A 26,614-nucleotide genomic window follows, 5' to 3' on the forward strand; every position below is an offset into this window, starting at 1 on the left:
TGACAGAAGTACTATTTTTTAATTCACTCATGGTGTTCTATGCCATTATTTTCCTAGCCCTGGGTACAAGCCATTTCTAAATATCATCAAACCACAGATCCAGAAACTAAGTGAAATAGCAGAAGAGCAAGTACAGCCTGAAGCTTTTCAGCCAGTGAATCCTTCTAAGGTTACCGAGCAAGCGAATCCCAGAGCTGAGGAAAGCAGGACTTCATCTAGCCATGGCACTAATCCTCAAAGTGATGCCGGCAACAGCAATGCAAGCAGGCATGAAGAGGACAAGTCTAAGACAGAGGATGAGGATTCATGCCAAGAAGGCAATTATGACTGTATTGTGTCTTAAATGGAAGATGAACAACTTCCCAAGCATCAGGTGTGAAAGGAAGCAAACCAGCTCTTAGACATGCTTCCATGTTTTGCATTTGAACTTTTTTTTTTTTTTTTTTTTTTTTTAAATATTTCAATCTTTGAAATCTTTAGTGGGGATAACTAAGCAGCAGTTTCATCTAATAATTTCAAAAGGAGGCAAGATTTTTTTTTAATGCAATCTTCAGACTGCAGCTTTAGATTTTGATACTTAGTAGTGTTGAGAGACAGTGAATACATACAGAGACAGTTTCAGCTAATGTTCATCAGTACCTTTACATCACCAACACATGTTCTGAAGAAACTATTTATCTCTTGCTTGAGTTTAAAAGGTGAAGAGGGGATTAAGTTTAAAAACTGTTATCCTTTGCAGCTTGCCTGCTTGAGAAATGTCTGATCAATGCAGTTCAGATTGGTTTGATATCGATATTTTGTATTAAAGGATTGTAAAATATATTGTATGTTTTTGTGAATACTCTTGTACAAATACTCAAGGTTGTACCATATTTGAAGGTACCAATATATATTGTGCATGTTTCTAGATTACTAGTAAAGTTAAAGCAGAGTTGCACTTCTTTCTGGATGAGGCATACTTTACTGACCTAACATTGACACAAGGTGGCTTACCTGTTTTTTACTGCCAGTTACGGATCTTGTAGTTGGGTTTAAGGGATTGCTGAAGGTTATTTATTTCATTGTAAATTCTTTTCTCAAAAATGGATTTTTTAAATGTAAATAATCATCATATACTCTTGCTATGGAAAATTAGTTTAACAGCTCATACTTAAACATTTTTCAAACATTTTATAATATGCATACTTGCAACTAAGACATTTAACTTTCATACAATGTTATGGAAAGCTGGCTGCAGAAGTCTGTTGCTTTGAGGTACTTATTTTTTCTAGCTGCTGTCCCTATGTAATAACTACCTGTAACAGTATTAATTTAGATATTAGCTTGTTTGTACTGTGCAATCTGAACAAAAATGCAACATTACTCATTTTATACAAAATAAACTAGTTTATTTTTTATAACATCACTTGATTACTGACATGGACCAAACTAGTCATCACAGGGTAGTTACAGCATCTGTTGCTTTTCTAGTGTAGTTTCTAAATGCGCATCCATTTAAATTCTGAAAATTAAGAATATTCATAATTAAGTTGAAATAAATTGTGGTTTCATCATCTTTATTTCCTTTGTAGATAAGATGAAGTGCTTTAAAATGTACAAATATTAAACTGTTGCTTTAGAACGGCTTTACCAAGCCTATACAACCAGTACAAGTGCAATAATTGCGAGTATTACTTGGAAAGCTGGAGATTTTAGTGAATGCAGCTTGACTTTCCATTTAAGAGTTGAAACTAATACCGAAGTTATAGGAAGGAAATCCGGTTCAAGAGTCCCAGCGTTAAGCTTAGTCTGCATTGTAGCTACTGGTTACAGATAATGTCTGTCATACCTACAGGCCTGTTGTGATCCAACATCAAAATCCATTATTGTTATAAGGGGATACTTAAAGCTTTTTTATGATAAAAAACCTGCTTAATCTATGTTTAAAGAAATAAAAACTGTGCTTCAAGTTAATATTTTTCTGTGGTTCTGTGGTAATAATGTAAGCCAGGCCCACCCTGATCAGCTTTCTGCTGTTCAGGTTTTGGATCTGTACAAGTAAACACATACATTAACTGATATACTAACATTCTTAATATTAGTATCTTACTACTGTGCTACTGTTGTTTAGCAGTTAAATCTTTTTAGTTGTGAAATTTCAGAAGTTTGTACTTCTTTAGTAGTAATTCTCTCTATGCAAATCTCATGTGCTAATTTTGTATCTCAATTTCACAGCTGTTATACCTGTAATTAAAAGACAAATGTATTCAACTTTCCTTGAAGTTACTCCTGTGGAAAATAACTATTTCTGACTTCAAGCCATTGACAGTAAATTACCAGAATTCAACTAGGTTGTCTCAGAGAAACAAAGCTCTCAAAGACATTACCCAATGAAGACTGAGTTTGCCACACCATACCCCGTGGCCTGTTTTACAGGATGAAGGTGTCAAGCTTCTATGTTAAAAATTACCTTATTAGTGTATCTTTGGTGTTACATCCACCTGTTGTTTTGAGAAGAGGTGTATTGGGTTTAGGTGGCAAAGGTGTGGTAGCAAGGGGGCTGCAGGGCTGGCCTTGGTGAGTAGAGCCCAGGAGCCACCCCTGTGTCAGACACAGTGAAGTTCCAACAGACCCACCACGGGACACAGCTGAGCCCATCAGCCACGCTGGTGCCCCCTCTCAGATAATACACTTAACAAGGGGTAAAAAAATGCTGTGCAGCAGCTGTGAGAGAGACAAGTGAGGACAAAATGTGAGGAACAGTCCTGCAGACAGCCAGGCCCATAAAGGAGAGGCAGGAGGAGATAATGCAGGCACTGGAGCAGAGATCCCTTGCAGCCTGTGGATCTGTACAAGTAAACACGTACATGAACTGATATACTAACGTTCTTAATATCTTACTACCATGCTACTGTTGTTTAGCAGTTAAGTCTTTTTAGACCATGGTGAAGCAGGCTGTCCCCCTGCCACCCACTGTGGAGCACGTCAGAGCAGATAGCCACACTGTAGCCTGCGGAGGACCCCACACCAGAGCAGGTGGATGAGCCCTGAAGGCAGCTGCAGCCCATGGAGAGCCTATGCAGGAGCAGGTTTTCTGGCAGGAACCGCGGCCCACGGGGGACCCATGCTGGAACAGTCTGTTCCTGAAGGACTACCTCTGTTCCTGAAGGACTACCCCATCAAGAGGAGGATCCACACTGGAGCGGTTCATGAAAGACTCCATCCCATGGGAGGGACGCCATGCTGGAGCAGGGGAACAGCAGCAGAGAGGAACTGGTACAGACTGACCGTGACCCGACCCTCGACTGACCATCCCTGATGCCTCTGCACCATTGTGGAAGAGGAGGTAGAAGAGTGAAGTTGAGCCTGGGAAGAAAGGGGAGGTTGGGGGGAAGGTGTTTTTAATTTTTCTCTGTGTTTGTTGCTATCCTACTTTATTTTTAATTGGCAATAAATTAAATTAATTTTTTCCTAGGCCAGTTTGTTTTGCCTATTATGGTAACTGGTGAGTAATCTCCCTATCTCAACCCACGAGCTTTTTGGTGGGCACCTGGCAGCCAGCCACGATTAATCCACCAAAGGTTTATTCATCTACAAACATGCACCATTACCTTAACCTAAACATAGGAAAAACGGGCTATTTAACCAGTCGAGGGTCAACATTTTCTATGGAATTCCAACTCAGTGTCTCCCCACTTTGCTTATCCAGTTCACATAAAACTGGCTGCCCTGGTTCTTGCCAGCCTGGCCTACTTAGGCATTTAATGGCATAGAAAGATATCCAATTTCTGCCTTCACCAGCGTCTGCATATCATCAAGTCTTCTTGATCTGGTTCTCATCCTGTACAAAACTAATTGCCTCTGAAAAACAGCAACAACAAGCTGGATTCCTTGCTACCCATCTAAAAAAATCCTCTCACACGGGGTATACTTGCAAAACTGCTTGAGTCAGATCACATTTCTGAGGATAATTTTCACCACACTTTTGTCAACCAAAAAGCTGATTTTTCACTAGTGTGTTTTAGTCCAAAGCAACCAATTTAAACAGTTTTAGAACTGGTGTCTGTAAGCTACAGGTTGAGATCCACTGCTAAGTAAACAGAGCTCCATGAATGCATCATCTAGCCAGAACCTGCACAAAAGAGCTCCATTCTTTTCGCTATGAACTGAGGAGAGAAGTCATCTGCAGCTATAAAGATATTACAAAAGATGATGGGTGACTTGTTGAGGGTGGTAAGCTGTCTTCAACTTACCAGGAGACCCCCCAAGAAAAAAGAAAAAAAAAGGGGGGGCAGGGGGGCACAGACCCAACTACTGTCTCATCGTTTCCTACCCTAGAGCTGAAGACTGTTCAGATATTCTAGTGGGCAGTGAGATGAATGCCAGCTTAGGGTGACCAGCAAATGTAGTCCCAGGGCTTAAACACAGAAAAGGGAGGAGATTTCTCATACTACTCAAAGAAAGATTCAACTTGCTGAGTCTTCTATTTTATTATGTACCACCTGAAATAAGTAAACTCAAGGAGTTTCCTACCAGAGAGCACTGAGACTTTTACAAAAGCTCAAAACTGGAGGCTGAAGTTAGTTAAACAGTTCAGACATAAGGCACCTAACCACTCTTTCATAACTTTTTTCAAATTATTTCCTATCAAAAAAAGAAGCACCCCACCACCACCCACAGAAGAAGCAACATCCCTGAATAAACTGTGCATGGGCACCTTTCTAAGACAGGTACTTAATTGACCTGTACCTACTGGCTTTGAAGCTTGTATCTGTTTCAGAGTCTCAGACCAGACTGAATTATTCCTTTCTAGACAAACTACTGCTAACTGTCAAGACTGATTCTTACAGCTTTCTGAAACTGAATTTTTTTAAAAAACTTTTGTTAATGGCTAGTGAGGCTTGACACCTTGCTTGAAATATAGGTAGCAGTGACTAATCTCCCTAAATTGGCTTAAAGGTCTCAAGCTGCATCTGCAGCTTTGACAGAACCATGAAGTGTGGGAACCCAACAGAACCTCTTCTGCAGTGAACAGGGAAGCCTGTAATTTCTAGGACTAATTTATCTTCCAAGACTGGAACAGATTTTCATGAAGACCAAGAATCCATGTTCTATCTTCAAAACAGAAGTCACACTTACGCAACTTCACATTGTCTAACCGCACTGTTTTGTGACAGCACTTAGGGTTACTCATCTTGCATGGCTTTTTAACCATCCTTCACTAAGACCGCATATCAAGTTCTAAGATGGGTCACCCTGCAGGCTCCTTCCACATTATTATCAAGAAACAGATTAGGTTTAGCCCTCAAGGAAAAAAGTACTGAACAGCATTACCATGCAGGCGAACTCTTCAGCAGCAATGTCCCATATGCTACAATTGGCTCTGCATAGACTTGTTAGATCTTGTCTATTTGATTAGTGTTTTTCCAACAGGTTTGGAACCCAACCTAGATTGAACAGACATTAAAGACAGATCTTGCTAACACAGAACGGCTCCACTCAGCTCAACAGCCTGTCACTTTGTGTACGATAGCTGAAATTCTCCTGTTCATTGCACTTTTGTTTCAAATGCATACTTCTACTTGACAGGCAGTCTGAAGGTACGATGACACACTAACGCTGCATTAGATTGTATAACCACAATGTGTACAGGCCTCCTTTGCAACCACATGCTTAAATTGATAAAATACTTATTTCTGAAGCTCTTTTACCTATAGATATGTAACAGAGTACTATGTATGTTAATAGAGAACATAATGGATTCTCAAAGCTATCAAAACTCCAGGAAGAAATCCAGCATTAAGGGAGAGTAAAGCAATTTAGAAAAGGCTGTGCATGTCAATTGTTTCAAATTAACATAGGGGAATTCCAATCAGCTAGCTGCTTACCGCCCCCACTGAGAATAAAGACTTTCTCTACTCCCATGCACTTCTATCCTTAAAATTACCAGCTGCTTGCTTCTTGTGTATTTCACAGAATAAGACACACAATACTTTTAATGAGAAGTAAAAAACCACAGTAGCAGAAGACTAATCTGCTTGTACTGAATGGGGAACCAGATGGACACTGAAACAGTTTGCAAAACATTCCATCCTGTTTCTCTACCTGTGATAAACAGTAAATTTGCTCTCAACTATCAGTTTTGCAAAGAATACCTAGCTTTGCTACCAGTGACTCTTCCATACCACATCTTGTTTCAAGAAGAACCTCCCTCTCCAGGCAACCAGCCAGGGCCCCCATTTTAACATTTCTCAGCTCAGATAATTTTTACATTCTTTGGCCATGCGTATCTCCCACATAGCTCTAACTCTAGCTGTCTAACTCCAGCATCACTTAGCAGTATTTCTACCCCAAGCCTAAATAAAACATTAGTGCAATAAATAAGAACAATGCAAATATGCCTTTAATCATGCTGAAAAATCAAGTTTCACTGATTAAGTTTTGCTTTTATTTAGAAAGACAGAAATTTACAACAAATAGACATCCCTCATAATTAAATTATTTAATAAAGGTCAAATCCTGAGTTAGCAAAAGTTATTGCTTCACTGAAGTTGCAGAAATTGCTAACAGGCATTTTTATTTTTTTGGCTCCTGGTACAAATTCTTCACACAGCACTTTTTCAAAGCTTTACATCAGAGGCGAAACATAAGATAAAAATCAAAACCGAGGAAGACAGCAAACATCAGTGCAGGTTTTAACTAGCTGTGCATCAGCTAGAGTACAGTACGAAACATGTGTTGCGATTCAAGACACGAGTTATGAACTAAAACTCTGCTTTTCAACTCATTAATAGCACTTTTTAAAAAAATAATAAATGCATAATATAGGGATTGTAGTTTCAAATCAGATACAATCAATCACATGAGTGATGGTTAATGCACATGTTAATGTAGAAAGACCCACTGGTTTTAAGATACTGACGGCCAGTTAATTATGATTACAATAATTAAACCTCTTACCCTAGTCCATGAGTCAATTGACAATCTTCACAAATGTACTTTGCAACAAATTAAACTGGTTCTTGCCACTATCGTACACAACTACAGAATAATTTGAAGGAAAAATACCTGATCGGGGAGCTGCTGTCCACCACAGCTCACACAAATTTAACTGTCACAAAATTTTCCTTCATGTGCCCTGCAAACTTCCCAGTACTAGCATGTTTTTACTCAAAATGATGATGCGTGCACAATATCTGCTTTGCATGTGATTTGGCAATACTCATGAGATGAACAAAATACTAATCTGTACAATTTTTAGCATGGTATTGATGTCACAGAATGTTTTATATATAGTTTGGAAAAAAGCATGAAAAAGTTCCTTCAGATACACAGAGTTCTTTGAATTTCAGAAACTAACAAACATCATTAACTATTACACTGCACTGAAAAAAACCTGGGAGTATAAAAAAAAAAAAAAAAAGAGGTCAGTGGCTTCTGAACTCAAAGCTTGTCAATTAAAACTGGAAGATATTCTAGATCACTCAGTCATTTATAAAACCCATCCTGTGGAAATAAAACAAGAGCAATCCAGAGATATTAGACATCTTTTTAAAGATGACTCTTCTTGGTATTTTTCCTTATGGAAAGCAAACTGTATTTTAAAAAACAGTTAAATGTATTAGCAAAGTGCAATACTGTCACATTACCAAAAGTCTCTCCAGAGGAGATACCAAAAATTAGCCAATTCTAATAAATTAGAAGATAACTTGAAATTTAGAGTAGATGAATTATAAGACATCCACGTCGAGGAGTGGGGACTTAGCACTCTTACATACAAGAGAGCAAGTCACATGCTTATATGCTGATACTGAAAGATCCCAACAGGAACAAAACTACAAGATGATTGTTAAGTCAAACTTACCCACTCGAGTTGTAACACTGAAGAGACAGGCAAAACGGTGTGAACTAAGTTTTTAACAGAAACATATTATTTGGAAAAGATAATCTAGATAAATAATTACCACATTCCATCATTATAATATCAATTTTTCTGCATTGTGCATTTGCCAAGGACTGGGAATGCAACCTGCACAACCATCATAGCCTTCAGTGTTCATTCAGTGACAAAAGTAATGTTTAGGACTTTGCCACCTCTGCCCCGCCACCACATGAACAAGCATCTTCTATCTGAAGGTCTTACTTCAATAGGACGGATAGGATTGGTAGGCGATAGTCCCCACACATGCATGAAGTATGGTTATATTTTACATAACAAAGTAATTTCATGAGACCTTTTCATTACAATTGCCATCATATTATGCTGACGTTACCTCCTCAAATGCAGTTTTAAGAAACCCACTACTCAAACTGCCATTTCAGTGGAAGAACCACAGGGAACCGTATTCACATTGACACGAAGTATCACTATATCCCCAAGAGAGCAGTAGTCTTTAAAGAGTCACACTGCCAAAGAAACACCATTTGTTGCCGAAGTACTTTAAAATCTTGTGGAAGTCTCTGGCATCTTGTTAGAATGTGTTTGCTACAACAGCATTCTGCGCCAAAGAGTTTACCCTATTAGTGCTGCATTACTGTCAACGTTAAAAGACAAAAAGGTCGTAAGTGCAGGACCAACCAGAAGAAAACGTCCAGTTTGGAAACCTCTCCAGTAAGGCATAGAGTTGAGGTGACTTTTGATCTTCCCCAAAAAAGTAATGTGCTGCTATGGCGAGGGAGACTATCCCATCTGAATGCTTTTCTGGGGCCTGAAAGTGAGAAAAGGGCAACACAGTCTTTATGGTTGTTCATGGCTTTTAAACATAAGATCAATCCAGATGTACTTTGCTATAGACTTAAGATCTATGCAACAAACTTCATCCTGCAGCTCTTTGTCCTATATGTTAAAACGCTTCGTATCTTCAAACATATTAGTCTGATTACATGAGTTCAATTTGAATTGAATTTGCAACTAGGTATTTAGATCACAGTGCCTCTGACATGTTACACAGCTTGCACATGCTTTAACTTCAATGTTTGCATATGTGTCAGTTTTGCTGACAACTCAAGACATGGACTCCAACATAGTATTTATACTGATCCTTCTGTTGTGAATCCTTAGGATGAAAAGCCTTTTCTGCCTAGCTTTGCCACTATCAATCTTGCAAAGCCTGCCACACCGCAGATTCCTGTCTGCCTTTATCAAGTACCCTCAGAGGATTACTTGGTTAAGTGTTCAGACTGCCTGATCCAGGAAGGAACAAGGAACTTTCTGAAGTTTCAAAGGTTCTCCTAATATTTACTCAAAGAATAAAACACTGTTAAACCTATAATAAAAACATACAGATCTGCACAAAGTTCTTCACTGGCAACTTAATGGCAGGGGTGGATCATAAATCCCACTGGAAGAGCAATGCTGGAAGCCTTGCTTCCAACTGAAAATAATGTAAAAGAAAATTTAGAAAACAGTGCTTTTACAACCGTCTTCATCTGCAAGACAGGTAAGTTTCCCACTGTGGACTCCCTGTAATTTCCCAAAACCAAGCAAACAAAACACATGAAAAGGAAACTACTCATAATAAGAACTCTGAAATAACAGTAATAAAGATAAAATTTCAAGAACTATGAGGTTAAGATGAGAGAAATCCAAACTTACGACCTAAGACGATGGAGACATGGAAAATATTCCCCCTTCGGCTGTTTGGCAAGTTAGTGGACTAAGCATCAAACATACATGTGAGCTGATATATAAAGTTGAGGGACAAATTAAAAGAGGGAAGCTAGAATTAGGATCTATCAAATAAAGCAAAGCTTAAGAAAGTTATTATGACTTTTTTCACAAAAGAATGCAGAAATGCTGACAACAGGGCAGACCAAGGGATTGCCGGATTTCCAGGAGCAGCATACCCACCGTCAGTTCTACCCAGAAGTGCCACGGTGTAGCCTGCAGCCCGTGGGAGTAAAACACAAAGTAGTCTCCTCCTACGCTAGCAACCGGCATACCATCCCCGAGAGACCAGGTGGACAGAGCTGACCCTTCATGCGGCCGAACGTACAGGGACATGTGACTTGGACCTGCAGAGACAGAGATATGTATCTACAGGTATCAACAGGTGGAGGTAGAATAACCATCTGTTTTCCTATATAGTAGCATGTTATCTGTGCATTACTATTCATATCTTCCAAAACATGATACAACTGTCTCCTCTACAGAAGAAGCTTCGATTATTTTAAGTGGTGAGATAAACGAGGTTATGATGTAGGAGAGTGACAGAGCTATAAAATGGACTCTAAGGAAGGACTTGATATAAAAAAGATCAAGGCTTACTCAAAATACACAAGGTTATCAGTCCCCCAAGTAGTAACAACTGCAACACAACACCCACAGCTTCTAGTGTGTTGTGAAATTGAATTGATGCTAATCTCACAAAGCTCACTATCTTGAGAATGGCACTAGAACGTGCAGTACTGGATTCAAAACCTGATTTATTATGGGCATAAAAATAAATACAAATCACAAATCAGAAGCTTCAGTCACTCACCAGATACTTCAAAGCTTAATCTCACAGAGTTCCAGGGCATCAGCTCCTTGGACAGAACTTTAAAGTGAATGGGGCTTCTTGGAAAAATTTCTGGAGCAGGAAGATACCAGTTTTTCCTGGGGGTGTGAGGAAAAAAGAAGTTTTAACTTCTTCTCAATGCAACACTCAGAGGTACTAAATATGAGAAGCCCATAAGAACTTTTTGTATAGTATAGCTGACTGTTACTGTTACTAAATGAAATATTCAAAATCTACTGATTCTAGCAGAAGGCAGGTAAAAGTAGCAGCTTGTGGCCAGACAAATATTTAAAGGGTATATTAATAGAAAAATAGTCACCAGTGCGTTGATTCGTTACCTTCATCTGCCCTAATTTACAAAACAATAAACTAAGTAAGAATATTTGCATCTCCAAACTGCTACACTCTTGTTCACAAGATTCCTGGGGTATGAGAAATAGTCAGAGAAGCTAGTTTTCTTCTGTGGAGACCAGCTACTCTGGACTTTCTCTGCTGTCAGCTGAGGTGAGGGGGGGGAAGAAGGGAAGAGACATATACTTGTACCCTGAACTGCCCTTTAGAAGGCACCCCCTTCACCTTTTTCTCCACTGGTGCTGACGTCGATTTTGCACACATCAATTTCTACAGCTCCTGCAGCAGACCCAGCAATCTCTTGCAGAGATTCTGACAGAAGACACTGCATCTGGACAGAGGTTTAAGTGTCTCCTGAAGTGGAAGGATTATTTACTTTTAGACCAAGTTATCCTTACTTACTCTTCCCTTACATAAGCAAGATTGCATAAATGACCGATGTGCTTTGGCACTAAGTGCTCAAGTGAAGCAGAGTTCACACCAACCGGAACATGAAATGCACTGGCAGAATCCAAGGAAGTCCACAGAAAGGAGCCTGCTCCTCGCATGGAGTTCTAATGGTGTCATTGATTTCAGGTACATGGGGAGTTATGTGAGATATTCCATTATAATCAAATCCATTAATCCATATACCAGAGTCACTTTTAACCACATTTCCATCTAGATCATGAAATCTTCTGCTTGTGTGCTACAAGAAGAAGAAAAAAAAAAAAAAAAAAAAGATACACAGAAAGATGATGGAGCGTGTGCAGTCTGCAGGAGTCCGAAGCGATTCTGAAATATCCTCCTTGTCAGTCCTTAAGGTCTACTGCATTTTCAGTATGCACTGAACACATATCTGAGTATTTATGACTATGTAGAGAGAATTACTCAGATAAAAGAAACATACAATAAAAACACCTACATTCAGAAGATGACTGTGCCTGTATTTGCTCATCTCCCATCACTTTCACTTTTAAAACTATCATTGCTTACTCAACTCTCCCACTTAAAACCCCTTAAAAAAACCCTGCTCTTCTGACACAGAAAAACTGAACACAGAGATTGAACAAGGGAAACATTAGCAATTCTTTCAAATCCAGGAAAAATTGTTAGAGCTCTTAAATCTAGCAAGAAAGGGAAGGTTACTCTTTTTGGGGTGGGAGGCAGGGAGGTTTCCACTTTGAAAATAACAAACACTTGTGCAACCACAGAGGCAATATGATATGCAAGGCTTTTCTTACCTGGAGAAAGACGCGCTTAGGCTTTGGATTATCTGCATCAGAACTGTAAGGAAAGAAGATTCCACTACAAACGAGAATCAGAGTGACTACAAACACAGTAGTTAAAGTTATTAGCGTCGTTTTTGTACTTTTGACAAGGTAAATGAAGTTAATCTAGAGAATAAAAAGACAGCCGAGTTATAAAACTGCAAGACTTAAGAAGTAAGACACTATTCATGTAACTCTAAAATCCAATTATGGAACTGAAAGCACATTTAAAAGATACCATTGCAAGTACCACCTGACACAAGATGCTTCTTTGTAATCTCAGTATTTAAAACCAAAAGGAATAAAGTGAGTACTTCCCAGAGCTTTCAAAAATTTCCTGTTTTTTAAAACATCTGCCAGCAAAAACATAGAACCTTTGTAGCAAGGGCAGCAGAACCACCCCCTCAACTCCCCGCCCTGAGAATTTTTTTTGAAGTGTAGTATATGTATTGTTCAGCCACATACTATACTTCATGTAAAACGAATGCCTGTTCAAACTCCAGCATTAAATTACATATTTTACACCAATCTTTACTACATCATCATAGAGCAGATGTATTTTTGTAACCCTTGCTTCAATGACTTTTCTTTGACTAACACAAAACATGGCATCTTTGACATGTTTCCTAGAAGTTTCCTGTAACATATATTGTTGACAATAGACATTGTCAAATTATCATTAACTTCAAGTATTAATTTAGAAGAACATTGATTCTAGACTCTAGAGAAAGTTTAGAAGTTTTAAACAACATTTACAAATTCTACTTACAAAATAGGATGACAGAATCATAGTGATGACCACAATAAATCCTGCCAACACCACATCTGGTAGAATTTCTGAACCGCTTCGTCCCATGATAGGTGTAAACATTTCAAATACAGTCCAACTAAGATACATCATATACAGATAGGGAACAAACATTCCCAGCATGTACATCATGACAAACTTCACTGTGGCACCTACAGGAGACAGAAAAAAAAACAAAAGACAAAACCGTAAAAGCTTAAAAGGACATAAACACACAGCTTTACTAATATATGCATATACTGCTGCAAGGCCCAATACACAATACTGGTCCTCATCCCTGACCTGGATATGGAAAGAGGATCTCGTTTTGCATAGTCAATGCCAACACAATTCTTCCAAAACCACCACAAAACTATTCTTGTATTACAAAAAAAAAAAAAAATAAAATTAAACAGGTGTTCTGTCCCAAGCACTGTTCAAATATTACAGTATTTTTAACCACCTTTACTATCCATTAAAGTATCTGATCACTTATTAATAACCTCACATAGTATTGTTCTTTTTAGTCTGAAACACAGGATGTTTTTCAGTGTATTTTTTTTAAAGAGCTTCTCCATACTTGCAAACTGTCTTTAGTTCAAGAACACTTCTTGTTACAAAAATGTCACATGGTTACTTTGACTATTCAAATTCAAAGTTTGGTATTTCTTTTGCTTAAATAAGAGTTTGGAGGAAACACTCAATATACAATAGTAAGGGTAGATGTTTCAAAATGCAACCTCCCCCCCTCAAAACTCATACCTTTTTGGCTGAATTCTTTATGGATCATCAGCTTAGCGAGTAAAGGAAATGCTACCCATAATGTACAAATGAATGCTGAACAAAGGCCCATCTGGGTAATCACAGTCAATGCTATAGACCAAATCATCAATGAGGCATCAAAAAAAATATCTCCCAGGTACTGCTCATTCGTATTCTGTAACAAGAAAAGCAAATACACTTACTACTGAGCATATTCCATGTATCACATCACATGAGAACACACAGAAAAATCCTTATTTCTTGGACAACACCACGTACACGTATTTGTTAACATACATATACCAGTTCACACTCGCCTTCCCCAAACAATTTCAAAACCCACTTCCAGATAAAAGCATGACAGAGCTACCCATAACTTTCCATACAGTCAAAGTTCACTAAGTTCTTAAAACTTCTTCAAATACTTGGATGAAGCTGGATTTGGCTGACAACTTAGGCTTCCAACATTCCCTTGCCCAAAGCTTGTACAAATGACTGAGAAGAACAGCAAGCTGAATGACTAAATATTACTGTGCCTAAAACCTAAACCTAACAGGCTCAAGTAGTCGACTTCTGCCCTGGAAAAGCATCATCTGTCAGATAACTCATGGCACCACCTCAAGGACCTATTTGTTTTTTAATACAAACCCATTAAACTATCATCTACATATATGAGATTGTTATGAGCTATAATTATGACATTATTATGCACGTTAAATTGTATTGGTTAGTCCATAAAGAATTCTAAGCAAAAACGGCAGATAGACAGTAATCATGACAAATGACAGCAATGGAAAGATAACACGCACCAAATCCCCAACAAGCCTTGCAGGGACCTAAAGGACCTTTACCTATTGCAAAAAAGAACATGGACTATCAAGGGTTCTGTTCCATCTCCAGATGTGGTCAAAATAACTAACAATTGGAATAATCATATGGGGAAGGCTGACTACTCAAATTTTTACAACAGCTTCATTTAGAAAGCTCTGTACAGCACAGGTTACTATGTTAGAAGAAGGCATGCCAGAACTAGAAATTCTGATACATGCAAGAAAAAAGCTCTCATGTGAACCATCTGGGGAAAAAAAAGGTTGTATTATTTCCTTAGAAAGTTATGAATACAAATGACAGCACCAAAACAACACGCGTAATAAAAGGGCAGAATAAACCAGTGAGAAATGGAATTCCAAGTTTCACAACAAAATGTAAATTAGAAATTAGACTAGATAAAGAATAAAAATATTAAAAGATACATAAGGAGGTACCATACCAAAATAAATTATTAAATTTAGGGAACCTGTCATGCAAGTACATTCAGAAGCAAGAATCCAGTAAGGTTCAAAGAACATTCGAGTATGTATGTAGATTCTGTAATTATCAAGAACATTGAAAGGTATCAGAAAACCTAAATTCTCCAGCTGTTGCTCTGCTCTTTTATCACTGAAGTGATAGCAGGAAGGGAAGGTGCAGACAGGGAAAGAAACAGCACCTTATACTGTATTCTACTAGGCTTTTGCATTTTTTTCCTGAAGCAGGTGCTAAAGGTCATTAACAAGGAGAAAGCCTTAAATCACAAAGCTCTTAACTCTCTGATTTAGTAGAGCAATCCCTATGCTTAGATGAAGCAATTTTTACAGAAACATTTTAAATACTTCTGTCCAATACAGAAAACTTTTTGCGTCTTTTTAATCAACTCAAAAATTAAGTCTTCCACAGATTAAACACTACATTCCCCTTCAACATTAGCAATGAAGTCAAGCTTACCTTGTAGAAGAACTTCTTGGCTAGTGTATGCACAAGAATGAGCTTAGCGGCAGCTGCAGTGCCATACAGAAACACAGAAACGTAGAAATGGGTGTACCAAGAAAGAGACCGCCCAATGACAGAGACGAACACTGCCACTATAAGGACTGTCACCAGTGTGCAGACCCAACTCATCAGTGTTAAGCCAAATGCAGTAAAGAACTTCTTCAGGTTATGAATAGCTATGAAGAAGAAAAAAAGTTGCATTCAACAGTCATGTATTCCACTGCAGACTGTCATCAAGACTGTAATTACCCCACAGTACAATTGCTGTAATGATCAAAATAAAACTGCATGAGGAGTCCACTCTTAAGATTTCTTAACAGCATGGTCTAAATCACTGAGCCTATTTCTTTGCAAGTCTTTTTGCAGTCTTCTCCACTGCAAGATTTATTCCCAGGGTCCTAGTGTATTTTGCAGATTAACATGTTCCCGATAGTAAAAATTTCTCTAGGGAACCAGTGGAGCCACTCTACCATCTATAAAGTGTCCCTCCTCCGTGTGTGTCGTGTCCCCGTCCCGTTCCCCCCCCCCCCCCCCCCAAAAAAAAAATTGCTTTTCTTGTAACTTTTTCCTACTCTAAAAATGTTTGCTGGATTTTGGGGTGGTGGTGGTTTTGGTTTGATTTTTTTTTATTTAAAAACAGATATGTTCCTACACATACCTGAAGAGGTCTAACTAGAAGATTTAAGTTGTTTTACACCCTTTATTAAGCTTTGTTATCTTTTTCCCCATTTGTTGTTTTCTTATTTGCTCCTGCCTTTGGACAGGTGTTAAAGAAACATGATTCTGAAGCCCTACCTGTGCTAACAGAACAAAGAGTTTATACAGATATTAAGCAATTTTTTTTTTTTCCATTTTCAGATCTTTAAAAGATTTAACTTTAATCTTCATGAAAGGATAAGAGACATAATCATAATGCATAAATGCTAGAGATCTAGGCCTATCATAGTCTTTCTTCATCATAATTATTCACAGTTCAGAGATTTAAACACAAAGCAACTGCTATGGCATGCTACAAACCTAAAATTTATTTCTGAAGTTCATCTAAAAAGATACCTTAATCGCCTAAACACTTCATCTACTAACTGCTATTTGTTAGAGAGCAATGTGATTTTTTTTTTTTTTTTTTTTTTTTTTTTTTTTTTTTAAGAACTAGACTTACCTCTGGTTTTGGGCTTTAATACTTTCTTGCTTAAATAAAGAAAAGCAATTGCTGCTGTAATATAGTTCATGATGGTGCCAACACGAGCAGGATAAGCCAGGACAAATAAACCAAGCACATCAAAGAACACAACATTTCCATGTCGATACTCAAAAGATTTAGCCAACTTATCTGATGTTGCTAGGTATTTTAGGACAGCTAGAATATTGTCACCTATTAAAAAAGCAGATACACAACTTAACCACATCAGGGCTGAAGAATTAGTACACAGCATTCTTTTAAATGTAAGTGTTCTTAAAAATAAAACTGTATTGAAATATCCTCAACAAAGACATGAATATAGAATTGATTATTCTGAAACAGGTATTTGATGGTATGCACAGCATAGTATTTTCATGAGTTAATCTATAGTGTCACTAAAATAAGTGTACTTGGGAAGCTTCATGTATTTAAACACAGGCACCAATCATCTCTTCCCTTCCCACAGTACAGCCAAAACACATGTGATCAAGTAAGAACAATTGTTCTCAGCTTTCATTTTGCTTTTACTTGACCTATAAAAGTGCTTACTGTCTGAAAAGTTTGTCTTTTTTTTTTTTTTAGCTGTGATACATTTAGCAAGAGATGTTCTATGTAACTACCATGACCAGTAAAATCACCTTTCCAACAGGAATTTAGAAGCGTTACTTTCTGTCTTGCAACTGCATTGGCGCAAGAAAGTGTTTAAAACTCTTATTCATGCTGGTCATCTAAGTTGGCTTCTGTATAAGCTAAAGAGGGAAATGGTCAAAATCCTGGAGGCATTTAGGATTATGTTAGTTTTTCCTGGGAAACTCAAGGTCTTACTGAAATTTTCTTTACTACAGTCTGTCAAATAGCCTGCTATGGGCACAGCCTGCTAGTAGAAAATAAATCCTGTTTATCCACAGTCTATGTGCTACCACGTAAGTTTGACTGAGAACCATTCTAAAAGAAAAACCTCTGTTGGCAGATCATTCTCTATGCCACCAACTAAACCATAAGCTCCTCATGATGAACATCAATCAATAAGAGGACTTACTGAGAGAAAAGGAACACAGAACAATCAGGTATCAATGGCTGGATTATAATCTTAATTAGATTCCACACCTACTTTCAAATCAACATCACCAGATGATGATAAAGTTTATCTTCCCAAGTTGACTAAACATATTTCCTTTGTATTTTAAAGACATGCATTCAGTTAATTCTTTGTTCTTTAGAACATGTCTAGCATGTTCTAAATGTGTAATTAAAATTTCTTGCAATGGTAGTCTTAAAGCAAAGGGAAAAAACAGCTACAACACAACTCTCTACTAAATTACCGAATTCTTGAAATACCAACCTGCTCTCTGAATGGAATCTGTTAAAATTCTGTCTGATGTGTCATATTCTGTATGATAGATGTAGCCATTTTCAATAAAAGCCAAATCTATTCCTACAGAGAAAGAAAAAGCATGTTTGAAATTATGTAAACCTAAAACCTCAAAACAAACATATGAAAACCTCAGATATATTTCACACAAAACGTTGCTCGACTTCGTAGCTTACTGATGATCCTCAAAGATGAGCAAAACAGTCTGCTTTGTAGAAGCAAGACTAACTGGGATTCCACATGTATTTAAAAAAATACACTTTTAAAACATTTTAAAATATCTGTCCTTTCTAGTGTATTGATTTGCATGACATCTGTACACAAACTGACCTCTACTGGAAAAACACATGAAAATACTTAATCATCTCGGCTTCAGAAAAGATGTACAAGGTGCTTTCCAAACATTTACCAGTAAAACATCAATAGAGATCCACGCTGAAAAGTAATAAAAAGCAGTATTGCGGAACTATAGAAACACCTTCTCAAAATACCAGGTGTATTCTTTTTACTTCTAATTTGTAAACAGCTTTTCAAATAGCCAGTCTTTATTTAAAAAGTAAATTTAAAAATTTACTCTTTATTTAAAAGTCCAAATAATTTGTAAAAATAAACAAACAATATTTACAAAAAAAAAAAAAAAAAAAAAAGGTTTTCTGCAAGATTAATTACACATTCAGTGTATTCCAAACACACACCCCCTCAGCTGCATATGCAAAAAGCTGCTGTATGCAGTCTGAATCCTCACAATTTTGCAGAGGTTTAACAAAGCAGACCTCAATTCTACCAGTGGACAAAGAGGAACAAACTAGTTATTTAACTCAATTATTTCATTTCTATTTAGAAAAAACAGAGGTCAGTGAGAATTCATTTATGATCCAGGTACAATTCTGAACAAATAAAGAGCACATTGTACAAAATCAGCTACTTTATTTTCAGGCTAGAAGTGTACTTTGGAACAGTTCAGAATATGCCAACATGTTTTGTTCTAGGAATCAGTTCAGAAATATCACTTCTTGAAAGTGACTCCAAAGACAACCTGTGCCAGACAGCAAGGATTTTACAGAAGTTTATGTTCCTTTGAACTGTGTTTGCATTGTGTGTTCCACATTTTTTCCCACTGGTCATTCTCTGCAGAATGGATACCAAACTGTAAACACATTAGCAAAACCAAAAACTGCTGTCCTGTGCTCGATTCTGACAAAAAGAAAAAATAATGAAAACGCATTAATCGCTAAGTCACTATCTTTAAAAAAGATGATTTTGGTTTATCCATTAGGTACAGATATTTAATTCCTGAACGCAGGTTATTAGCATCATTACCAAAAGGTTTCAAAACAGAATATTTAATAGTATACTGTTAATTGCTGGAGTGTTTTCCTGATTTTTCAGGAAACTTTTCTGTGATGTAGTTTCTTTCTGGAAAACTGCAGTCTCCAAAAAACATCCTTAACAATCTACACAACAAACCAAACCTAAAGGCTCTTGCCTTAGAAAAAAAGCAGGAAAATTTGCTGCCAAACTGAAAGACAAACCAAATTTGAGGACCTTCACATAGTGAACTGCAGAGCAGTCTCCTTGTTATAAACTTACAGTAAATGGTTGCCTAATGCACATTGACATGTCTTCTGATAACATACCTGGAACATTGCCAAAGTCCCTGTAGATACGGAAGTCTGTATCTGCTGGGATAATACCACTCTGAAATATTTCCTGTGCCACCACAGAGGCAAAGGGATGTTTGGCTGCAACTACGTATGCTTGTACCAACCAAGGATTCTCAGGTCCTAACAAAAGATGAGCAGAAAGTTCACAACAAATACCTTTTGAACTTCAGTTAAGATGTGTATCTTTATGGTAACAAATAAATAACGCAAAGGAACTCACTAGAGTTTAAACGCTGTTGCCCCCCAGGGGAATTTAAATGCATTAAGTGCATTTGTTTTGGCTGAATGACTCACACTTGAGAGAAAGAATTAGTTACGCTTGGGGGAAAAAAACCCACTGACGCCTTGAGTGTTCAGTGGCAGAGTAGACAAGACATCTCCCAAAAAAGACTCAGCACTAATGAAGAAGTCACAACCTTTAGCAGGGTTTGCAATTTATCATCTATGTATCACAGCTCAAAACTGTTGTTTAAAGAAAAGTCTCTCCACTAAAGCATTCAATGCAAGTAAACAATTAAGCAGCTCCAGCAGTAGAAGGAAGTCTGCAGTCCAACTAGGATGGAGCAGAAGTTTAATTGTAGCCTACAAAACACAGAAGTTTTGCTGCTTCCTGAGCAGCAGATGGAGTTCTAATGCCAATATTTCCCTGCAAAGATTTTGGAAGAATTGCTGTGAAAATTAAATAAAGCATATGGAAGTAAGAGTATGCAAGATATAGGAGATATCAAAATCTGTTTTTCTCCTTATTACCTTGATGTAAAAGGGAAATACAACTTCTGTAATTCTGTTCTACACAGGCTTCCCACCTATGAGGCAACTTCTGTGGCAGTGCTTTAGCCTACATGTATCTAAAGACGGAGAGCGACTTATTTGCTGCACAGGGTTGGGACAGAGGCACAGAGGTTCTCCTGTCTTTTGCTTATGAGTCACTTTCAATAATCCTTCAAGTCTACATTGTTTACGATCAAATTATCCCAGTGTAGAAAGTGGACACAATGCAAGCTCATACCTGTTTGAAAAACAAGTTCTTTTCCTCCTACACCTGCTGCCTCCAGGTTAATAAAAGCTCTAATTGACTTGGCCCACTCATGTTGTGTAATGAAGCCGTGACTAGCCTTGATGGGAAAACAAAAAAAATATAGGTCAAATATCTTCCAGACCAGCCTAAATGTTATTTTCCATCACATATGATCATAACTCAAGACTGGACAAGGCAGCCAGATCACTTACAACACAAACAGAAAATCCAAGTCTTCTAATTAAATTAATACGGACAATATTCTTAATCTAAGTATATTTTTCTCTTTGAAATCAAATACGTTTTCCTCAGAATGTTAAGACTGGCATTTAACTAATATTTCAACAGATTAAATACAAGTCATATCTGCAGTTACTCTTTCCTTTGCCAGAGTCCTAATACACAGCTTTGATGTATATTTTATAATTCTGGCATATTCTCACCTGCAAAATATTTTCTTCTGCACCATTAAATAAGAATATGACAGCATGCTGCAGGGGCTCTGATGATTTTGAAAGTGTATTAAGTATTTCAAGCATCACTGCGCAGCTAACAGCATCATCACTGGCACCTGAAAATAATCAGCAGAATAGTATGGCTTACAACACACACACAGAATTGCAACAAGGATAAGAGAAGAAAACAACTTTATGTTATCTCAGTCACTTAATCTAACTGAGGTACAACTATGTCAAGCTTTAGTATATTTTCTGCTACTGTTTGCACCCTTTGTCTATACTACTTAAAAGCAACAGCAGAAAGAAAAATTACGTTCAAAAGTTGAGCAAGTACAGGTTATCAGATCCAATACTACTGTTGAAGAAAAGTAGACTAACCAGGTTACTAAGCAAGTAAAGTGATAATTATTTATTTTTCTAAAGACCAATACAAATAAACAAGGACATAACTTTCACTTACAGCATACTCAAATTTTAAAAACCAAACATTCCTACACAAGTCACCCTAAAGCACTCTACACTGTTAAAATGCATTCAAGCAAGTGGACAAAACCTCAAAGTAACATAAGGCCAAGATTGCAAAATAAAGCAAAGGAAACACCAGAATGCACACCTTTAAAACATTCTTAAAATGGAAGTACATATTATAATACAGTATTTTCATGATCAGATGCTTTCCCTTTTCTTTGTAGAAAACCCCTTTTGCTCTGAGCTCAGTAGTCTGTTCTCTGTTTGAGTTCCTCATCCAACACTATTCTAGAGTTACTCGCACTTCCTCACACCTCGTCCCATGCCCCGCCATTTTTTTATCTTTATTAAGCATCCAGTTTTTAGCCAAGGTCTCCCATTGCCCCATTTCCCTCACTTCAGTGCAAGCTGTAGCATCTCCCTACCCCACTCTAATAAATAAAATCTGGGAGCAAACAGAGAAATTTAACCTCATTCCTTTAGGCCTGGGTTGCACATATGATGTCAACGTGTATTGAGATGACAACGACAGCGTGGTCAGGCCTCAGCATGCTATTAGGGCAGACCCATTAGCTGCTAAAACTGTTTAATTTACCCACAAAAAAAGCAGCTTTTCCAAAGCTTGTAACTTGGCAAAATTTAGACATATCTGCCCCTTCTGTGAAAAGGGCATATTCCTGATACAAACCTCAGTCTAAATTTTAGCCTTAGCTTATTGTATGGAAGTACTTTAGAATAAATAAATAAACCCAAAATCTTTCCAATACACTGTCCTCTAATCTGTTTCTCAGAAATTAATGCTTTGTTCTGCCAAAAGCTTTCCAAAAAGCCCCCCCCAAAATATCTGATTTAAAGCCCTGATTATATTGCTACCCAAATTTATAGCTACACTGAGTTCTTTTATCTAACCTATGCTGTGTTGAAAACTCAACAGTGATTATAGTTTTCAGCGAGATTAATCACTTATCTGTCTTGCTGTGAAGCTAAGAAAAATAAAAGTTATTGGTTTCAACAGACATACAGATTTACTTCTGATTAAAGCAGCCCTGTAGCCATGGCTATGACATAAGCTCACAGAGAAAGTATCATCCTCAAATACTTCACATACAGCAAAACTGATGGGAGGTTAAAACAGATTTTATGGCAAGTACCAGTAACCCAAGAAAACCACGTTATCAGCTACATCTGCGATGATAATTTCAAGGATGTTTCTGCCTTCAAGTTTATTAGAAAGGAATCAGATAGGCCGTATAAAATTAGTACCATTAGAACAAGAGACATGCTTTAGGAGTTTACAGCCTATGTTTTTTAGGAGTTTACAGTCATGTTTTTCTTTCACAAGGAACTCAAGCTTTCTAACACTGAAGCTCTAATCATTTACTGGGTTTTGCTTTACTCATTTTGTATGCATAAGCATCAACAGCAGATTATGTTTTATTATCTGATTTTCAAATACATTACTCATTGATCACTGAGTCCTGCTGATTCTGGTTAAATAACGCATTTTTGGTAATGAAAAAAAGCTGTAAGCAAATACCTTAGAGAAATACAGAATAGAAAACAAAAGGTTCTTGCTTAAGTTATGTGCATGTTTTACACTAAGAAAACAAAAGACAGAGCAGTTCCTCACTGTTGTGGCAAAGGGCTAGGCTGTCTTGTGATTAAGGGCAAGCACACAGGCTGATTTCTGGCTCCTCCACAGATTTCTGCATAATCCTAGATAAATCACTAATATTTTTTGGCTCCTCTGTGCAAGGTTGGTGAAATATTTTACTGTCTGAGTAACTGTAAAGAAAATAACTGATGTAGACATAATCCTGTGCTACAACCCGTAGAAGCAGAGACGCAATTTACATAGGGCAGTTTTCAATAATCGTTGTATTATGCTTGTGAAGTATTCTTTCTAAGTCTAGGCAGCCATATTAAGACTATAAATACAGTAATTAGCATCTCTGCAGTTCCTAAATCACAGAGCGTGTATAATAATCATGCAGTTATTAAGTTTAATTTGGAAACTCATCTTGCCTAAATACAATTGAGGAGAAAGAGAAGTTCTGTATACTATTTGTTGGCAGAAAAAAAGGCACACAGAGTACGGCAAGTGCTTTGTTTCCCCAGCTAGTACTCAACTGTTTTCTCAATAAGGAAGACTATTTGCATGTGCTAAAGAACAGAAGGTTTACACCCAAAAATAAAATATTGTGTGGGGTGCAAATGAAGAAACTTCAGTAAAAGCTGTGCTGTTGGTGCCTGAAATCTGTAGGTATTTTTCAACTGCAATAACAGGCACACACCTGTGGCTGAGTGTTACAACATATGTTTTCGTGCGGTTTTCAGTTCCCTACCTTCCTGGCACTGTTAAAACCATGTAGTTACAAAGCTGTTTACACCCTTGCTGCAATCATTATTTAACATGATTAGACTTATAAAAATGCAGAGGGACAAGAACAAGAGAGCACGCAACAGTGAAAGTAGCAGTGAAAGCAATGTACACACTACCAAGGCAACAGTGTCTTAATCTTTGATCACTACAGTCTTTTGAGACAGAAGCTTTGAATGCAGAAAGAAAAAAAAAAATTGGCATAAGTTAAGGATATCACACTAAAAATTTTAGATAAAGTATGATACCAGCAAAGGGAGGGGAAAACACAGACTGGTTAGTGAGAGTGGGAACAGTCTCTGGCACAAAGCATCCTGTGGAAGGAAAGCCAGGATTAAATCAGTACAGAAGTATGGAAGGACCTGAATGACAGGTGGAAGCAGCACATGAACTACATGCATAAGCAGTGAATTACAAGAAAGGCAGATATAACCAAACTTTCTAGAAATCTAAATATAGTACCTGTAATTTGCTGGCTACCAGAAAGTGAGAGTGAAATCCTGACTTTAATAGGACCAACCTGTCACTCTAAATACTGAATCTCACCAAAATCAAGCAGACTAGTTGACACATGCAGTATTCTAGCATGTGGCTATAAGGTTATTTGGTAGGAGAAGACAGTGAGCCAAGCTCTGTGCCTCATGTAATATACAGAAACGCAGAATGAACACGTGGACCTACCCGGGGTATTTGGTACGGAATCAAAGTGACAATTGGATAACACTGCATGCTCAGCTCCATTTCGGGGTTCCAGCTTCACTACGACATTGGTTATGTTTGCATAGTAACTAGTAAAGCCTCCTAAAAAGTCAATGCTGAAAGAGCCTGTGGGCCTCTGTATGTCTACAGATATCCTGTGAGCATCTGTGCTTTCTCTTTCTATTGCCCTAATTTGTTCTAAGAGGTAGTTAACTGCAAGAACTTCATTTTCTGGACTTCCAACTGTTCTGGGCCCAATTGCTGTTATGTTGTCAAGATATCCCCTGTAAGAGATAAATTACACGTTCAGCATCAACACGTTCAACATTTAGTATGTAAGTTATCTACAACTGTAACATTGTTGTACACTGTCCTATTTCAAAACTCACAGTAAGTGGAAGTGACTTTTAGACAATTACACGGTAACTGCAGTCAAGATGCCGAAGATCATTATGGTAATGGGCATATAGGACCAATCTTTCCTCAGGGCTCCTCATCCTATCTATCATGGTATCAAATCAAACTACTGGTTTTCTGGTTTGAACATATCAATCCAAAAAGAAACAAAAGGGTGAATGGAGAAGCTAAAGATTTTATCTTTAGCAAGGTTCTCCATATGCATACATGCTCTCCCCTGAACGTCTGAAGAAGCACATTCTTAGCAAGACTTACACCAACTAAAAATTTGCAAAGAAACTCTCCCAGACACTGAGTACTTTATAATACCAGCAGAATTAATCTGTGGAGGATGCATTGTTTGGTCAGCCCAAAACAGCACCTTTAAGAGGCAGCCAATACAGAGCTGGAGCCCTTACAATATTTTCACCTACTCTCTGGAAGCGTCCAGGCGCGCTCTGCGCTCTTGCCAGGGCAGGGAAAGGCAGAAGCACCCTGCAGGGGACAGGAACCTGGCAACTGCCGGCAGAGGCCCCCAGGGCCGCGGCCAGCCGGCGGCACTCCCAGGGCGCACACCCCACTAACTGGACGCTGCAGGGCCAGGCTCCTCCCTGCGCCGGCTCGGAGGCAGGGCCAGGCCGCCGCTGCCAGCCCCCCGCCGGGGCACCCTGCGGAGAGCGAACGGCAATACCGCCGCCCTCGGGGAAAGGCCGGGCGGACTCTGCCCCCGGACTGGCGTGACACGGCAGGGCCTCCGGGCCCTCGGCCGCCCGCCCGGCGCATCCTCCGCCGGCAGGAGGGGCAGCCCCCGCCCCGCCCCGCCCCGCCCGCCGTACCTGGCGCGGCGGGCGCTGAAGTCGCGGGGCCCGGCGGCGGGCGGCTGGCTCAGCAGCTGCCGGTGCGAGAGCTGCACCAGCGCCCGCAGCCCCAGCAGGTACAGCAGCACCAGCGGCGCCCCCCGCGCCTCGGGCAGCGGCAGCAGCAGCCGCCGCCGCCGCGGCCCGCCCCGCTTCTTCCCGCCCATGTCGCGGTCGCCGTCCTCTCCCGGCGGCGGGTGGCGTTGGTCCCGGGCGCGGTGGCCGCCGGTGGCGCGGAGCCGCCTCACAGCCGCCGCGTTCCCCTCCATGGGCCGCGCGATCTGTCGCGGCTGCCGGCGCGAGCTCCGGCGCGCAGAGGCGCGATACGGAAACTGACGAGGGTCAAAAAGCGCCCGGCCCCCGCCTCGGCTGGCGACGGCGGGCAGAGGCGGGGGGCGTGGCCCCGGCGGGTCACGTGGGGCGGGCAGGGCCCCGTCAGCACCCGAGCACCCTGGGCGTTGGGGTCCGTTGCGCGCGCCGCGCGTGGTGTTGGGCGGCGGCACCGGTCGCTTCTCGCCTTGCAGGCCCGGGCGGGCGTCCGGCCACGAAACCGAGGCCGGGAAGTCCTCGGCGGCGGTGGCCGGTGGAGGGCACCGGCCCGGTGGCGGTGCAGCCCTCTGTCCCGCCGCAGCGCCCGGGCGAGCAACGGCCTGACCCTGCGCCTGACCGAGGATCGCCCCGTGCT

General features: G+C 39.3%; 2 protein-coding genes across 9 annotated transcripts in view; one reads left to right on the forward strand and one right to left on the reverse strand.

Annotated features, from left to right (window-relative positions):
• The window catches only part of RIC1 (RIC1 homolog, RAB6A GEF complex partner 1), a 56,669-nt gene extending 53,318 nt beyond the window's left edge, over positions 1-3,351 (forward strand). For all 8 annotated transcript variants that reach the window (XM_082337200.1, XM_082337197.1, XM_082337195.1 and 5 more), the window contains one exon: positions 58-3,351. In XM_082337200.1, the coding sequence (XP_082193326.1) occupies positions 58-343 (286 nt within the window). In that variant the 3' untranslated portion in view covers positions 344-3,351. The remainder of the gene's footprint in view (positions 1-57) is intronic.
• A 3,068-nt stretch (positions 3,352-6,419) lies between these two features.
• Positions 6,420-26,201, reverse strand: ERMP1 (endoplasmic reticulum metallopeptidase 1). The gene is made up of 15 exons (XM_082335679.1): positions 25,909-26,201; positions 24,659-24,960; positions 21,115-21,242; positions 20,663-20,768; positions 19,627-19,773; positions 17,960-18,052; positions 16,597-16,809; positions 15,393-15,613; positions 13,629-13,803; positions 12,849-13,039; positions 12,053-12,205; positions 11,315-11,517; positions 10,461-10,576; positions 9,830-9,993; positions 6,420-8,687 (listed from the first exon to the last, which is right to left on the reverse strand). Exons 1-15 carry the CDS (start codon positions 26,196-26,198, stop codon positions 8,523-8,525), a joined length of 2,667 nt encoding a protein of 888 aa, XP_082191805.1. The 5' UTR covers positions 26,199-26,201; the 3' UTR covers positions 6,420-8,522.
• Positions 26,202-26,614: the final 413 nt, after the last annotated feature.

Source organism: Platalea leucorodia (genome assembly GCF_965183815.1).
Source record: "Platalea leucorodia genome assembly, chromosome: Z".
NCBI lineage: Eukaryota > Metazoa > Chordata > Aves > Pelecaniformes > Threskiornithidae > Platalea > Platalea leucorodia.

Bases quoted from the DNA above. Each gene is read 5' to 3' on its own strand.
- ERMP1 (XM_082335679.1), bottom strand. From the start codon at position 26,198: ATGGAGGGGAACGCGGCGGCTGTGAGGCGGCTCCGCGCCACCGGCGGC. The intron at 13,804-15,392 runs GTAAGCTTGACT...TTCTTGTTACAG, and splicing joins CCAAGAAGTTCTTCTACAAG to AATACGAATGAGCAGTACCT. The intron at 13,040-13,628 runs GTATGAGTTTTG...TGTCTCCTGTAG, and splicing joins TAAAGAATTCAGCCAAAAAG to GTGCCACAGTGAAGTTTGTC.